This window comes from Hoplias malabaricus, chromosome 15, assembly GCF_029633855.1.
Source record: "Hoplias malabaricus isolate fHopMal1 chromosome 15, fHopMal1.hap1, whole genome shotgun sequence".
Classification (NCBI taxonomy): Eukaryota; Metazoa; Chordata; class Actinopteri; order Characiformes; family Erythrinidae; genus Hoplias; species Hoplias malabaricus.
The window spans coordinates 18,074,730-18,092,406 of NC_089814.1; the positions used below are offsets into that span (position 1 = coordinate 18,074,730).

The window sequence follows — 17,677 nt, forward strand, 5'->3', positions numbered from 1 at the left end:
CAAACAGGCCCCCTAGTGCTTGCGTGTGTGTGTGTTCACTGCTATGGATGATTGTAATGCGGAAGACACATTGTTTTGGTGTACAGAGACAAATAAATGTTACATTATCTTACATTAGCTTACAGCAGAAGCATGGACAAAGACATCTATGGATATTTTTTGCATTTGAAACAAGAGTGGAGAGTGATTTTCTCCTAATGTTGATGTGATGGTGACAGTTTAAGAAGTCTACCAGACCTTGCGTGGGTGTCCCACTTATTTGACTCTTATTTCACTTGTTTAACTCTCCCTTTTTGTTTTGTCTAGTATTGTAGTATTTATCTTCAGAAAATGGATTAACTGGAATTGAAATATTTGAAGGATCATCTCTGACTTTTGTACAGTGCTGTGCATACTATTGAAAAAGGTGATAATCTGTTCTAATTCATATCCATCCCAAAAATGAGTTAAACCAATTCACATTTAGATCGATCATTCATAATGAATCCATATGTTTTATACCTCTTTTGTGTGTGTGTGTGTGTGTGTGTGTGTTTAAGCCTGTGGGCTGTGCTCTTTTTGCACTGCGATGATAGATGACTGGCCTCCCACACTGCACTACCGCACTGTTCTGTCCTGAGGGTGCCGAGACTCTCGCTTTCTCTCTCTCGCTATCTCTTTCACTCTCCCTCACTGGGTTGCCATTATAACACAGTTGAGAGATAACACCCCACGCACACAGCTATGTACAGAGACACATTAATAAAGCATGTATTCCTATTGTAGTATTTATTAATGCATATTCTAGTAATGTGTTTATGACGTGTGTGAGACACATAGAAGGGGTCCGTTCTGATGTGCGTTTTTAAGCAACATGTGCAGGAAAGAGCTGCAGCAGATTTGGGCCAATCAATAGCAGTGCCTGATTCATCATTATGTTTCTAAGCCGAGCCAAAGCCTGTCTTCTAGCCATTTGGACTAATAATCTCTCGCTCTCTCTCCCTCTCAACACAATCATTGCTTTCATCACATCCTCTGGAGCACACAATCTGCAGCGTGTGTTTGTGTGTGTGTGGGAGGATGTGTGTGTGCATGCATGCTTGTTCATTCTTCAGCACAGAACACACTCATCATGGTTACCCATGCCTGTTATTAAAGCACACACACTGTACACTATACACCATTGCAGAGTGTATTCCTCTTCCTATGTTATGTAAGAATCACAGAAGCAATTTATTCCAGTGGAACAACTCATCTCCCTGATTCACCATTCAGCGTGAGAGTAGACACTGCAATTGTGTTTATGAGCAATCCAAGCTCCAAAGGTGCTTCACTACCTTGTCTCATATGGCTCCCAGTGCACACTCTTACCCCCATTCAAGCCCACTATACGCCTTAGAAATTGACCAGATTTTCACTATTGTTCTACCAAGTCCTAATAGAGCCATTAGTAACTTGATTGGTGCATTGTAGAGAAAGACTCAATTTTATTTACAGTTGATGTGAGAGGTGCACGTGTTCTGGAATGCTATGCAAATATCACTCTGTCATGAATTATTGAAAAATATAAATTGAAAGCATTATTTCAAAACTGTAATTCCCAATTACATTTGATCTAATAACATTATGTGATTTTTTTTATGATGATTTTAAACATTTCTGTGAAAACCTCTCAGTTTTTGTAGGAAGTAGCATTGCAACATCAACATACTGTGAATGTGTTTGTTTATATCTTACCAGTTTAGTTATATAGAAAATATTATTCCTGATTATATTACTCCTCTTTTAGCCCCTGCCAAAAATTCTCTCTCATATCTCAAATGGGTTGTAATATTAGGTGTGTAATACTAATGCAACTACTGCAGGTACAGATCTTACATATAAATGTATTGATTTAAGGGTTTCTCTGTGTGCTATGCAGCGTCCTTGTTTATTTTGTCCTTGTTTATTTACTTGTCTTTTGCTCACTATACATTATATTGCGAAATGGATTGTGGTCTGTGAAAGAGCTCTGCATATTGATCCCTATATTGCATCTCACAGCTTCTGTGAAGGTTTTCTGCAACATGAGACTTTATTGTTTATGTCAGGAAACAAACCTTGAATGTCTGAAATAGTCCCTTTATATAGCAACATCATCAAACATCCACCCAAGGTACTGGGCACCCGATGCAGTCAATTCATGTATAAACACCCCAAAAACCTAGGCCATGACATTGACGTAATGTTTCAGAGCGGCTCGCATTTACAGTAGCTGTAAAGGTACGTGCCAGGGCTGGTCTCCAGACATGTCTCTGGACTAAAACTGAAGGCAGAAGAATGCTCCCCAAGCAACTAAATCACACTTTAGTCAGCAGCAAAAATACAGTGCAAGCAGGGAGCGAGGGATAGCTGGAAAACAAAAGCGAGTGAGGAGAAAAGAAAGAGAGTGAGGGAGGGAGAGACTGAGCAAGCACGGGTGAGGGTGAGAGAGAGAGAGAAAGAGAGAGAGAGCGTGAGCAGGGCCCACACTGCGGCCAGCAGCAGCAGCAACACAGCTCTGAGATCTATCCCACAATCCCCAAGGGCTTTGCAGTGTGGTGTTGCCATGACGACCCACTCCTCTTGCCCAAACTGGAGCGAGAGAGAGAGAGAGAGAGAGAGAGAGAGAGAGAGAGAGAGAATGAAATTAAAAAGAGTGAGAGATGTAGAGGAAGGAGTAGTTGGAGAGAAAAGTGTGGTATCACAATGAAGGGAGAGAGATGCAGAGGAAGGAGTGATATGTAGAGAGTAGTATCACAGTGAGGGGTGAGAAGGAGAGAAAAGATTCATTTGTGGAAAGGAGTCGTATTGCAGTGAGAGGAGATGGAGAAGAACAAAACAAAGAAAGGAAGAAAAGAGGAAGAGTGAGACATGTAGAAGGAATGATGTTAAGAGCAGGAATATTACAATAAGGGCAGAGAGGGAAAGGCAGTGGAAGGATGATTTCAAGAGGAAAGGGTTACTGCAAAGAGACGAGGGAGAGAAAAGCATAAGTAAAGACTAGGCTGTATGAAGAAGAGACTATAGGCTCTAGGCTGTATAAAGCAGGAGGAAAGGCTGTAGGATATATGCAGCTGAAGAAGAGGTTGTAGGCTGTATGGATGACAGCTGAAGGGATGACTGTAAGCTATAAGAAGGTTGTATGAAGCTGAAGCAGAAACAGTAGGAGTAGGCTGCATGGACAGAAGCTATAAACTCTGTGGAGCAGAGGCAGAAAGTGTAGGCTCTATGAAGCAGAATGAGTCTGTAGGCTGTATGAAGTCGAATGAGTGGCTGTAGTTTGTATGAAGCAGAGACTTTATACTGAATAAGGCAGTGGTTGTAGATTGTATGGAAGCTGAATCAGAAACCGTAGCTTCTGTGAAGCTGAAGTAGAGATTATACACTGTATGAAGACAAAGCTATACACTGAATGAAGTCTTGGCTTTGGCTCTTCTCATTTATATCACACTGTGCGCTCCATTAGCTCCTGACAGGCAAAATGATGCACACACACCATGGTGTGCCCTGCAGTTTATTATGGTGAACAGTGCTTTATTAAATGCAGTGTTTAATACCACGTTCCTTCCTCCCAAAATAGGGTAAGGGTGAATCCCATTTCGCCCCTTAGCCTGCACTTAGCCCTAGGCCTCCATTTTGCCTAGGAATAGGGACGTCTCAATTCATGTTGAGAACGGGGCGTAGGGCAGAGGGGCAGGGCTATATACCCCTTGAAACCTTTTTAGGGGCACACTTCAAACAAAGAGCTACAAATGAGTTGTGGATCAGTGACAAGATGGTAGCACAAGCAACCAAAGTTTGCTTTATTTATTATATAAGATATATTAACTATAACCATGATGCTGTTCTTGAAGTCACAATGCCCTAAAATTAACGGAGTTAAGTCCAGAAGCTCTGATATCACTGCAGAGCACATGAATCACTGGAATCATGGAAAACAAGGGGTACTAATGGTAGTGTGTGTGTGTGTGTGTGTGTGTGTGTGTGTGTGTGTGTGAGAGAGAGAGAGAGAGAGAGAGAGAGAGAGAGAGAGAGAGAGAGAGAAATGTTGAGAGGAAATCTTACAATTTTTTAATTATGAGGACATGACACAAGCACCCATTAATAAAGTAGTTTTAAAAATCATCCAGTAAACTAGTAATTAGCCTGATTGGCTGACTGATTGCAGGTAGGTATATTACATACAATACAATCACGAAAATCACAACATAAAAGTGCAGCACAAAATATTACATTACAGAAGGGAGATATGATAAATATGCCATAATACTTCAAGATAATCTCTCAGTTTTAATCACTATATTCATTTTCAAGTTGCCACATTAAAAAACAAATCAAAATATGTGGTAAAATCAATCAGTCAGTTAATTAATAAATAGACTTTCAATTATCCTTAAATGGTAACTGTATGTTGGCAAGGAAGATAAATACATTAAGAGTAAAATAAATAAAAAAACACCATATTAAGAAAGTGTGGTAAAATGTGTGTAATTTTATACAAATTTATGGAAAAGCTCCATTTTGTAGTGGTTTGAGTGTGTAATAGAAAAAATTACACTGTGTGCACAATTGTTTTTTTGTGTGTGTGTATTTGTTTGTTATTTTTTGGGGGGGGGGTTAAATTTTGTTTTCGCCACAATTAATTATTGAATTCATTCTAGAGATTTCAGAGACTCTATCAAACGAACAGGAAGGATACAATCCCTACAGACAACCATCCACTCATCCTAAGTGATATATAAAGTGGATTTGCTCAGTTGTTAGAGCATTGGTTCCCAGTGGTGGGTAAACACGGCCTGTAGGACTTGTTGCCTGTAAGCGAGTTGAAAAAGCAGTTTGACTTTTACTTTACTTTACTTACACAAATAAAAATAAATGCTTTCAAATTGTTCAAAAAATGAACAATGTGTAAATTGTGTGAATGGGTTGACACTGTGTAGTACTTCTACCTTAAAATTACAGCTTCTAAATGATTGTGACGTTCCATGGAGCTGTAGTAGGGAGAATAGAGACTCTGTGGCTGCTGTTCTGGGTCCACTGCTGGTTTACTGGACTAAGCAATTTCTGAATCATGGGACAGGGTGCTCTTGCGAAAAATGGGTAACGCTTTACGGCACAAATCTCACGAGTGGTTACCTAGCTACAAGAAGAGTCTAGCTCGGTATTCCTGGTATGGACATTATGTCAGAGAGAGAGAGAGAGAGAGAGAGAGAGAGAGAGAGAGAGAGAGAATTACTGGCATTACAAGAGTTAATATTGGACTGAATTTACACAGTAGAGTGAGCTGAAACAGACATGAGGACACAAGCAGAAGCAGTAAGTAATTTGCATTGTAACATTCTTCGTGTTACAGTGAAGTTTTGTTGACAAAAGTGCTATAATCAGGTTTTTAAGAGCAGTTACTGAGTTGTGAGCCAGGGTTTGTAGCTGTTAACTTTAGCCAGATTAGCTCACATTTTCATTTTAGACATAGATTTTTTGTCAGTTGCTGTGTGTGGTTACAACAATTAGAGTAATACTGAAGTTACACCTTATGGTTGTAATAACACAGTCCAGTGTGAATTATGAGCAATATATAGGTTTTATCATGTAGTCAACATAATTTTATTTGATCACAAACATTCCCCAGGCTCAACATTGAGGTAGTGTGTGTGTCTATCAGCTGAAGTCCCAAGACCTGTTCATGACCGATTTGAATATTCCTCCGCTCAGAAGGTCTGTGTGTGTGAGTGTTTGTGTGTGTGTGTGTGTGAGAGAGAGAGAGAGAGAGAGAGAGAGAGTGGGGGGGGGGGGGGGGGGGTTGCATGTGAAAACAGTACTGTAAACATGAAGTGCACTCAGCAGCAGGTAGGGAGAGCTCAAGAGAGAAAAAAGCTAATTCTTACATACTATTTAAAGAATTGTGGTCAGAGATTAAACGGTAGCGCAGCAGGTAGTGTCCCAGTCACACAGCTCCAGGGACCTGGAGGTTGTGGGTTCGATTCCTGCTCCGGGTGACTGTCTGGGAGGAGTTTGGTGTGTTCTCCCCGTGTCTGTGTGGGTTTCCACCAGGTGCTCTGGTTTCCTCTCACACATTGGTAGGTGGATTGGTGGCGACTCAAATGTGTGAGTGAGTGTGTGTTGCCCTGTGAAGGACTGGCGCCCCCTCCAGGGTGTATTCCCGCCTTGCGCCTAATGATTCCAGGTAGGCTCTGGACCCACCGCGACCCTGAACTGGATAAGCGGTTACAGATAATGAATGAATGAATGAAAGTCTCTCTTAAGTCTTTAATACTCCAGACATCCATATATATTTGTTAAATGTAGCACAACAGGTGTTATTTATAATCCAACAGTGTATCCAAATATTTGATCAAGATGGGATGCACATTTTTGAGTGAGTGAGTGAGTGTGTGTGTGTGTGTGTGTGTGTGTGTGTGTGTGTGTGTGTGTGTGTAAGAGAGAGAGAGAGAGAGAGAGAGAGAGAGAGAGGCAGCATGGTAAAAGGTTCTGCAGTATAGCTCATTACAGAGTCATGACAACTAATGAAAGTATTAAGCTGTAATATAAATGTCAGCATGTGTGTAATTATTGGTGTACAGCCTCTCTGCTTGTGTCTGAGTATATTACATGTGCTATATAGCTCAATTCCATTTACCAAGTCAAAGTAGCAGCAGCTCCTTCCCCATAATCAACGCTTCACCATCCCTTTTTAAATCAGCAGAAAACAGAGATTTGTACTTACATTTATGTAAATGAAACGTAATTGTTAGGTGTGTGTATATATATATATATACAGCACTGTCTCCTCCCTCAATCCATAGCTGATATGCTCTCGAACTTTGGAGCTTTGTGTCACCCTGCAAAGTATTCCAGGGCCCAGTTATTATGGGTAGGTTCTGGACCCACCATGACCCTGAACTGGATAAGCAGTTACAGCTGAATGTATGAATGAATATTTCTGTCAAACCAGTTATTTAAGAAAATGCCAATAAAAATGGTTTATGAAGTCCTCCAGGCTGATAAAAAAGATGTATAGGCAATGTTCCAAAATTTCTTCAGCCAATTAATTTTAAATGTGTAAATCAAAGTAGAGAGGGCCAAAAAATCAATTCTTGTAAGAATATGTAACGACAGATTTCTCAATGCCCTACCATCCAATGGTTCCAAAACGCACATCCTCCCAACACACACACACACACACTTTCACACAACTACAGAGAGGAGATGTTGAGGGCAGCTCCCTCTTTCCTTCCTGCTTGATTTGATTTTTAGATTAGCATGCTAGCACCATGTAATCATTGGCTGTCACTCTAGTGCTGAAGACCAAATCCAAACTGGAATTATCTGATTTAGTGTGACCTGTTTCCAGTTTAACTGCAACCATGAAATGGATAAATCGGCAAAGAAGAAGATGATGATGATGATGATGATGTTTCCAGTTTAGATTTAAAGGCAAATATCAGATAATTGAGGGGAAAATCTGATTGGAATGTTGAGTAAACAAAGACAGGAAAGAAGACTCTGAGCGATTTGAAGGACACTGCCACTGCTGGCCATATTCTGAAGTACACATAAGCAGATGATGCTGATGGTGTTTATTACTGTTCCAGATGACTGATGATAGAAATGAAAAAACTAAGAAATCTCTCTCTCTCTCTCTCTCTCTCTCTCTGCCTCACAGTTATCCAGCTGTGTGTGAGTTCCTACAGAATAATAACTTATTATCAGTCATCCGAGCACACGAAGCACAAGATGCAGGGTATGTATGTGTGCTCTTTCTCTCTCTTTCTCTCTCTCTCTCTCTCTCTCTCTCTCTCTCTGTCTCTCTCTCAAACACAGACACACACACATACACACACACAGTGCTCTCAGTGCTTAAGCCTTCCTTAAGTCTCTAGTGATATCCATTTGATGAATGTTTCCTCCCCTTTCATTCTTTTTCTTCTGTCACAGATACCGGATGTACAGGAAGAGTCAGACCACTGGCTTCCCCTCCCTAATCACCATCTTCTCTGCACCAAACTATCTTGATGTTTACAACAACAAAGGTGGGTGATAACAAAGTCCTTATAAGAAAGTCTGTCCATTCTGCAGCCATCTCAATTATGTCCACTCATACAAGACTAGACCCCTTTTTTCTGTAAATGAAGACAGACACATAAACCCAGAACTAAAAGTTAAGTGATGAATGTGTGTAATGTAATCAACAATGTACGTGTTGATAGTTAGTGTTACAGACAATTTGGAAGTGTGTGATATCTTAAGTTTAGTAGGTAGGGGGAGATGTGTGTGTGTGGGAGGGCCTGCCAGTTTGACTGACTTCTTCAGTGTGCTTTTATCTCTCCTGATGGAACAAGGTCATGAGCTCAGGGATCAGCGGGGCCATCTAGTGGACCTTTCATAGAACAGACAGAGAAATACACGCACTCACAAAAATGCTAGTCCTGGCATATGCCACTATCCAGGGTGACTTGCATTTCAGTTCGGGTACAGTTTTAGGCAAATGTATCGTGTGTGTATATATATATATAGAAAGAGAGAGAGAGATTATAGTGTATGGGAAATGAACTCCAGGGTGGTTTCCTACCCTCCTTCAAAAGTTATATAGTGCAGTTTCTGCAGTGCTTGCCCCTGTTCTCCCTATTACATGTCAGTGGAGTATCACAGTGATTTTGAAGCTGTAGTTTTAAGGCAAAATAACTACTTGCCTTTTAGTGCTACACTTAACATAAAGAAAATCAAATTTAAATAATATAAATAAAGATATTTATTTTAATTAGGAATCCTAAGCATTCCCCTTCTCAGTTTTCCAGTAGTGTGTCTTTCTTTCCCCTTTGTCTAAAATAGGCTTGCACTCTGCATGTGTTTTCCACACCAAAAATAGTCCCACGCTGCTGGAAACTGAAGTGACTTTAAGAAGAATGGGGCACAAGTCAGGGCAGAAGGTTGACAGAATGCAAAAGGGAATTCCTGCAGTCAGTCTGCAGTCACTAGTGCTGACGTATTACTGCTGAGCTCAAACAGCAAAATCAAAGAATAGCAAACAATGGCCAAAGGTCAAAGTTGTGCATGGCACATTTAATCTGGGAGGGTTAAAAAAGCATGCGTATTTTTAAAATGTGTGCTAGCTAATCCATGACTTGAAGCTTCCTTATAGATCCACTGTGTGTTTGTGTGTACAATTACAACAGCTAATTGAAAAATAGTTCAAATCGGCTCAATACCCACAATGACAAGGCAAATATAAAACAGATTAATAATTATGGACTTAATTGTTACATGTCGACACACATAAAAACATACTTTAATACACATTATAATATAAATTGTATATTATTTTAAGTCTGATAAAGGCCACATTCAAAGTTCCATGTGACACCACATCAATAGTCGCATTTCTGTGGAAAAGTTCAGCCTCCTGTTAAGAATCGATCAGAAAATGAATCAAGCAGGACATTATGCACAGTGGAGATCATTTCTTTCTCTTTATTGATTAGATAATAAGAGAATGCTAGAGCTTACCAAATGTAATAGGTGTGCGTGTGTGTGTGTGTGTGTGTGCATTTCTGTTTGTGTGCTTTTTTAGCGGCTGTCCTGAAGTATGAGAACAACGTGATGAACATTCGACAGTTTAACTGCTCCCCACATCCCTACTGGCTGCCAAACTTCATGGACGTATTCACCTGGTCTCTGCCCTTTGTGGGAGAGAAAGGTAACTTACAGATAATTTTAAAAGAACATACACACACACCCTTAACTTAGATTTACTCACTTGGCCAAGACATGTTTTATGTACAAGGTTGGCATTTGTTTATAGGCAACCATTTAGCATTGTGCAAAATTGTGTGCTTAATAACACACCAGGCATATCAATGTAGTCTAACAGCCTGTCTGTCTCTCCCCTGCAGTCACAGAGATGCTAGTGAATGTGTTGAGCATCTGCTCTGATGATGAGCTGATGAATGATGGAGATGAGATATTTGATGGTAAGCGATCTCCTTTAAATGATCCGCAATGTGTTATTGCTTTCACAACCTGCATTTTCTTATCCTCACTGGAGCTGTAATCAAAGTATTCCATGCAAGACATGACAAGAGCCAAAAGCTGGAATTGTTCTTAAAATACCCCTTGTTTATCTCACTCGCTGGAAGCCTTACATTTAAGTGCTATTGACTGTAAAAGATTCTCCCTGTGGCAATGCAGTCTAAGACTGTGCTCTCATGTCCACCCACAGCCAACGCAGCAGCTGCTCGGAAAGAGGTGATTAGGAACAAGATCCGTGCCATTGGGAAGATGGCCAAGATGTTCTCTGTGCTCAGGTATGAGAAGGACTTCCACAGGCTGAGTCATTTCTGTCTGTTTATCCGTGTCAGCCGCTTATGAAACACCATGTGAATATGAACTACAGACAACCTCTGCATAGTTAAGCATTTTGTCCTTGTGCTTGTCTATTTAAGCACATGTACAAGGATTTGGACTTTAATGGAGTGCTTAAAATGTCAGAAGGTCATTGAGTTTGCTGCCATTTATTTAAAAAAAAACATCTCAAGATATTATTCATTCCCTCAAAAGATCATTAAGCAATTTCTTTATATATCTGCTTGTATACGTCAGTTTGCATTCAAATAGCCTCTGTACACGTCTGGGTTAATGGTCCCGTTAATGAACACAAGCTCAGATTTGATGAAGTAGCCTAGAGGACTCCATTAACATTTACCAGTGATTTAAAGTTAATAATGTACAAATTCTTTTTGGAGTCACAGTATGTCGTCCTTTAAATAGTTCATTTATTTCTGTTCCATTTCTGACACTGTCTGCAACCTCTGGCCCTCACTAGTCCACAGCAAACCTCATCCTCCCTCCTACACTCTGGATTAAGGATGCCTTTTTCTTCATTAAATTAGACATGATTCCCTCTGTGGTAGTGAATGGCAGATCTTCTTAGAACATGTTCTCTGACACTCACTGACTTCCCTCCTGCATTGCTACATTATTGTGTTGGTGCTTTTATTGACTGTGCTTCCTGAATCAGGTTGTGCCAGTTATGTAGGTACCAGGCCTCAGGATTTTAGTTCAGCCTCAATTAAGCAGTTTATGTAATCAGTCTCACACATTTACTTTAACCATAAACTTGTCATTTTCTTTAAAAATCAAATGGCAGTTTGTGAACATTATTTAATCAGAATGATATTGCACAAGACTGGTACCCACATAACTAGCAAATACCATGTGAGGAAACAAATATATCTATTATAGCATCTTTGTATTCTGTGTTCTGTAAGAAGAAACATGTCTATGTCTTATAATATTTAGACTTAGTACCAAGTCTTTGCTATTGTCCTTTTTGGGATGGATTACTCTCATATTCCTTGCTTACTCCACACTTCTGTGAAATAACTGAAAATGCAATCTACCTATTTCAGAGAGGAGAGTGAGAATGTCTTGACCCTGAAGGGCCTGACCCCTACCGGCATGCTGCCCAGTGGAGTGCTGTCTGGGGGCAAGCAGACCCTACAGAGCGGTGAGCATAATGGTCCTACACAGGGCCTGCCTCTTGCTCTCTCTGAACACTCTCTTTCTTTCTATACTTCTCTGTCTCTTTCACCTGTCTCTCCATCTGTCTCTCTGTATCCTCTGACAGACTCCAGGCTTTGGGTGCTCCTCTCTCTGCCAGAGAACACTAAGAGTTGCCCCAAAGACTGGACCGCAGTGGGTCAGTTTCCCCTTGGTGGGTAAACTGTGGTGAGGTGAGCGTGAATCTGTGCCAGTAGCGGAGATTTAAGAAGACCGACCAATGTCCCAGAACAAGTGTGTGTGCGTTTGAGGGGTTGATTGCCTCTGTGGATCATAGTCTGGTTGGCGTGCATGTGTCTGCGCAGGGTCGTCCGCGCACTGCTCGTTGCACCACTGCTGCCTGTGCCTTACTGCTGTTGCATGGCTTGTTCAAGTGTAACCCACTCCCCTCCTCTCCCCCCCAGCCACCATCGAGGCCATCGAAGCCATCGAGACAGAAGCAAGTGACGGCGAAGGTAAATCCAGGACATGCATCTTGGCTTTAGCCTCAATCGGCTGTTGACAAGCAGCAATCAGCCAACATTCACTAACAGCTGACACAGGGAAAGAGCCTAGTAGAGCTGGTGAAGAGTGGTGATACCCAGCATGGGTTCTAGAGCACTGTTACCCTGCATACTTTAGGATTTGTCCTGCTTTGACATGCCTGTTCTTTCCTGAGTTGAAGCTTGTGTGTTAGAGCATTAAAAATCACTAGAATGTACAGGGCAGGGGTACTCCAGGACTCCGGTACCCACTAGTATAGAGGGAATACTGAGATGAACACTGAGCTCTGAGAAAGGGTAAAGGAGATATCTGGGAACTGTATTAACATCAGTAGCACTTGCTAAGTTGTCTGTATGGGAAAGCAGGGCACAAAGTAAAACTCTAAAGATCATAAGTCACAGAATTTACACCAATAAAATGTTGATTCTTTTTTTGTGACTGAAATACAGCGCAGTCCTGAGGCATTTTAATAAAAAGAAGGCCAATGTATAGCCTCCATATGGCAGGGTAGGCTAAAACATGGTGTAAACCAAAATAAACAATAAGAAATCTTTGTCCTTCCACTGTAGCTATAAATAATATTTTTAAAGCTCATTCACAGATGCATTAAACATGTCCTAGTCACATAAATAAAACACATTTCAAGTTTATTTGCCACATTTAATACAAAATCTTTACAATATTTGGATAGATATATTAGTTTTATGTTTTTGCTGTAGAATTCACTCATTTCAAAAAGCCCTAAATAAATATAAGTATCAGTCTACCAGACTTTAACCCACCTATGTGGTAAATTAATAACAACAATATGTAATTTTATAGTGCCTTTCACATACCCATGGATGCTTTAAAATTGATTATGGAGAGGGGGAGAATAATAATATTCAGAGAGAGTATGTAGCTGGGCTTTGAAGATGGAAATAGAGGATGAAGAGCAGATAGAAGAGGATAAGGAGATCCAAAGTGTGGGGGCAGCAACACTAATAAACCTGCCGCCCATAGAGTAAAGCCTAAACCTAAGAATGGTCAGAAGACCAGAATCAGCATTTCTGAGTTTCACAAAGGGGCATAGGGATGTAGAAGAGAGGATAGATGTGTGGGAGCAAGGCTGTAAATGTCAACATTTGGCCTCCCTCTGCTTTTGGCTGCATTGGCCATATAGAGTAGTCGCTGGAAAGTTGATAGCAGAGGTGTTGGAAGTTGCTTGTGAAAAGTATTTATCTTAAAAGTTTAAAAACGTTTTGATAGTTTAATACATTTCAAAAATATATAAGGTAGTGCCTGCTCTTCCCAAATGGAAATTTCAAATGTAATGCTTTAGGGGTAGGTGAACATATTGTACACTGTACTTTTGGTGTGGTTAGAATGGCAAAAGTGCAAGTGTTTCTCAAACTACGGCTGTTTTAGGTAGAACTTTCCACTGTTATTTATGACTTTTCAATTAAAGCAGGGGCATCTAGTTTGTCTGATCCTGGAGCGCTTTAGATCAGCACAGTTTGGTGATCTCCCTCGCCTACACACATGATACACCTCAGCAGGTTTATTGGATGTGTTAGAGCAAAGGACTCTCCAAACTCTGCTGGATGTTACATCCAAGACCCGAGCTGGACACCCCTGCAGTAAAAGGATGTGTTGTTTATCAGATATCCACATTGCCCTTTCTCAGTAATATCTGCACAGGGACCATCTCCATGAAGAATGCATGATGGTTTGAGGTGCCGTCTGACACAGAGGCATGAATACTTGAATTGGTTTGTCAAGTCCTGCATTTCCTCTGCCTCTCATGAGGCATCTACTGGCATAGCATGTGGTGACTGGAACTCTCAGGAACTCCCAGCCAACCAGAGTGTGTTAGCTTCTTCCTCAACCTCTCACGCTCCAGTACAGGAACAGATCATTGGCTCAGATGTGAAGATCGAGCTACAGTAGGGAATTGGGTGTTACTTCTTCTCCAATCTTAATTCTTTTGACACAAGCACACAAAGAAAAGCCTGCTTTTTGAATATAGACCACAGGAGTAAATGGTTTTATTAATATTCTGTGTAAAAAATGATCATCAGACATCTACAAATACATTTAAAGCTGCATTTCTGTCTGTTTTACTATTTTGAAATGATTTTTTTCTACAAGTAGTCAATACGTAACAATATGTAAAAAAAAATAATTCCTGTCCTGTACACAGAGTATGGTTTGATTCCCTGCTCAGGTAAGTGCACCATACTATAACCATTAAGAGGGAAGTCCTTGGGCAAGACTCTTAACATTACACTGACTGGAGCTTCTGCTAAATACCATAAATGTAAACGTAGATGCCACTCTTTACAGTTATTAAACATGGATCCAACATGTCATAAAGTAGTTTGAGTTTCAAGACATGTAAAAGTGCTTTTATTGACTCTTGTGTTGCAGCTCTATGAATATAAGTGAGGCAGTGTTTTCTATGAAATTAGTTGCTAGTTACCTGTAATTTTCATTGTCCCTTTGATACTTGGTATTGGCCTTGCTTTATACCTATATTTTTATTCCCCCACAAGACCTATTTACTCTTTTAAAAGGTCGCTAATGTAATGGGTGAGACGCCTCAGAGACCAGTTTTGTTTCATTGCCTGTTAGGGGGCAGTATTTCAAACTGAACAGAATGCAGCTTTAAAAGAGTGTTTACATGGAAGTGGAATCCAGCTGCTCATTATGGTCTGTGCCGTCCCTCTCCACAGCCATTCGTGGCTTCTCTCCACAGCACAAGATCAGCAGCTTCGAGGAGGCTAAGGGCCTGGACCGCATCAATGAGCGCATGCCTCCTCGTAAAGACGGGGTCAACCACGTGGGCCATTCCATGGGCAAAATGAACATGTCCGAGGCCAACGGCACTGACGATAACAGCAACATCCAGTGATGCAGCAGTCTCCTGCCTGACCACACTTGTGCCCATGCCACTGCTGCACCTTGTGGCAGGATATTGCCAAACCTGTAATTTAAGGCCTCCCGATACCAACAAAACCCCCAGTAACTTAACACTGCATATGCATCCACCTCTGCTCCAATATCCAGTTAACAAGAAAACGTATACAAGTTCAATCTTTCATGGAAGTGGGTGGAAGGCAGTCCTTTTTCTGCTGCCTGTTTACTGTATGTTTCTAGAAGTTATGCCACTGTTCGGTGTGTTTAGAAGGGTAATGGGGTGGATTTTTTCTCAGATTTGTTGGGGGAGGGGGAAGGTAATGTCGACCAACCAATGGCTGAAAGTGTCTTTATCAGAGGTGGTGGGAGGGGGCAGTTCCTGTGGATGGTCTGCCAATTACATTCTGACTCCACCCAAGCACCAAAGTGGGCGTGGTCTAGGGATTAGAACTCTCTCCTAAGCCTGATCCATCGCAGCTCATCGGTGGGAGTGGCCAGTCAGTACCAATGCCACGCGCACACACCTTAATATTTTGATTCTAACTTTTCTTCATGAGCCCATTCTCATAATGAAATTATCTCACTGGTGAAACATGTTTTGCTACTAGTATTAATGAATACAATATTTGAAATGACAAAAAAAAGTTTGTAAGAAAGGACATTTAAAGAGAAAAATATGTACATTTTATTACTTGCAACGCAATCTTACCTGAGTATTTTTATTTATTGATTTCTTCTTTTGGTAAGATGCCATAAAGCCAGGTGGGTGGGTGTAGTGCTGCTTGCGCTTGTTGGCTGTGGACTCATGAACCCCACCGTCTGTTGGGTGGAGGAAGCACTCAGGATTTTGGGGCTGCAGTAAGAGCTTGGGGTCGAACTTTGGCACCACCTACCTGATTGTTTCTCACCTGCCTGTAACTTGAGAGAGAATGCACATAGTATGTTTCGCAAGTCAAATAAATATATATATATATAAATATATATGAATATATGATTAATAACAACGAAGGACAATATCGAGGACAATGATTTTTAATAGCATCTATGGTACGGAACGCATCAGTGCATGCAATTAAGTTCCTTATTGATATGTGAAATTATAATTGTGGTGTGTTTCAATATAGTAGATTTGAATTATTTCCCTCTTCAGATTATATTTGTAAAGTTCAACTTTGTTTTTTATATCTATATACAGTATATATATGATTTTGTAAACTTTTTCTTCTGTATTTGATTTCTCTCCTGTTTTCTTTTTCCATCGACATGATTTTGTTGATTTTATTTTTGTATTGTTTTGCTGTACAGGCACTGGCGCTCTTTTTTGAGGTGTAGGGCCTTGTGTTATTTTCCTTTTTTTTTCCTGTTCAGTTGGTGTACAGAAGTTGTTCAATAGTGTGAATGAACATATTACTCAGTGACAACATTCAGGCTGCCAAAGCATGATCGCATGGTTTATTCAAATGTAAACAAATTGGACACAATGAAAATCCTGTGTCTCACTTTGAAAAGGAAAAAATATATTCTCATTATAATTATTGATGATATTCTTCTTATTCTTACAATTAAGCTTACAGTTCTTTTATTCCTCCACTGTTTTCTGATCCTTGTTTGTTCCAGACGTGTTTTATTTCAGAGAAGGAGTTTAATGGATTTTAACTTGTGACTATTTTTTCTTGTAATTTTCTCTTGAACTGAGTTTTCGCATTTGACTTCCTAAATGATAACACACATTGTAAGCATGCCCTATGGGACAAATCACTTTTTTTACTCTTGAATAAAATATGCATGAACTATAGAGTTTGAGCATGTTTTTGTCTATGTTCCACAAAAAAAAATACCAATAGGGTACGCTATGTGCACAACCTGTCTTTGTTCCTTCCAGAGTCATAATTCTGAAGAAGGCGTGTTAGAAAAACCTCTGAGGAAACCATTGACAATTTACAGAAGCCACAGAAACTAATGTGCACAGTTTTCTCTTTTGAACTAAATATTTTTTATCTTCCATAATTTTGATGGAGGGCGGCACGGTGGTGCAGCAGGTAGTGTCGCAGTCACACAGCTCCAGGGACCTGAATGTTGTGGGTTCGATTCCCGCTCCATGTGACTGTCTGTGAGGAGTTGATGTGTTCTCCGCGTGGGATTCCTCCGGGTGCTCTGGTTTCCTCCCACGGTCCAAAAACACACGTTGGTAGGTGGATTGGTGACTTCAAAGTGTCCGTAGGTGTGAGTGAATGTGTGTGTGTCTGTGTTGCCCTGTGAAGGACTGGCGCCCCCTCCAGGGTGTATTCCCGCCTTGCGCCCAATGATTCCAGGTAGGCTCTGGACCCACCGCGACCCTGAATTGGATAAGTGCTTACAGATAATGAATGAATGAATTTTGATGGAAAATAATTTTATGATGAAAAAGGTGTATGATTCATAAAACTGGAAGTAAACTTACATGTCTTCACAGGGGAGTAGGCAAGTCAGCATTTATAGATGATTCTTATTATATTTGAATGCTAAGCTATTATTGTATGTTTTCTCTAGTTATGGTCATGTTTGTAGCTAAGTTTGTTTACAGCAACCTGATTGCTCTCTGCTCAATGCAGAGTTACAATAATTCACAGTGTCCTAGTTAATCTGATGAGTTACAGAGTTCATTAAAATTATCCAATTTACTTTTCATTCTGATGGAATGGCCACTGGGGGGGAACTAAAGTTTAATTAACATTATGTACTTTCATTACATATTATTTTA

The 17,677-nt window shown here is 40.4% G+C and overlaps 1 protein-coding gene across 2 annotated transcripts in view; it reads left to right on the plus strand.

Moving 5' to 3' along the window:
• ppp3ca (protein phosphatase 3, catalytic subunit, alpha isozyme) overlaps window positions 1-16,718 on the plus strand; it is a 65,322-nt gene extending 48,604 nt beyond the window's left edge. Inside the window, exons 7-14 of one of the 2 annotated variants that reach the window (XM_066645508.1) lie at window positions 7,664-7,741; window positions 7,936-8,030; window positions 9,569-9,694; window positions 9,891-9,968; window positions 10,217-10,301; window positions 11,406-11,503; window positions 11,961-12,011; window positions 14,754-16,718. In XM_066645508.1, coding sequence (XP_066501605.1) covers window positions 7,664-7,741; window positions 7,936-8,030; window positions 9,569-9,694; window positions 9,891-9,968; window positions 10,217-10,301; window positions 11,406-11,503; window positions 11,961-12,011; window positions 14,754-14,932 — 790 coding nt within the window. In that variant the 3' untranslated portion in view covers window positions 14,933-16,718. The remainder of the gene's footprint in view (window positions 1-7,663; window positions 7,742-7,935; window positions 8,031-9,568; window positions 9,695-9,890; window positions 9,969-10,216; window positions 10,302-11,405; window positions 11,504-11,960; window positions 12,012-14,753) is intronic. The other variant, XM_066645509.1, reaches the window with a different exon arrangement.
• Window positions 16,719-17,677: the final 959 nt, after the last annotated feature.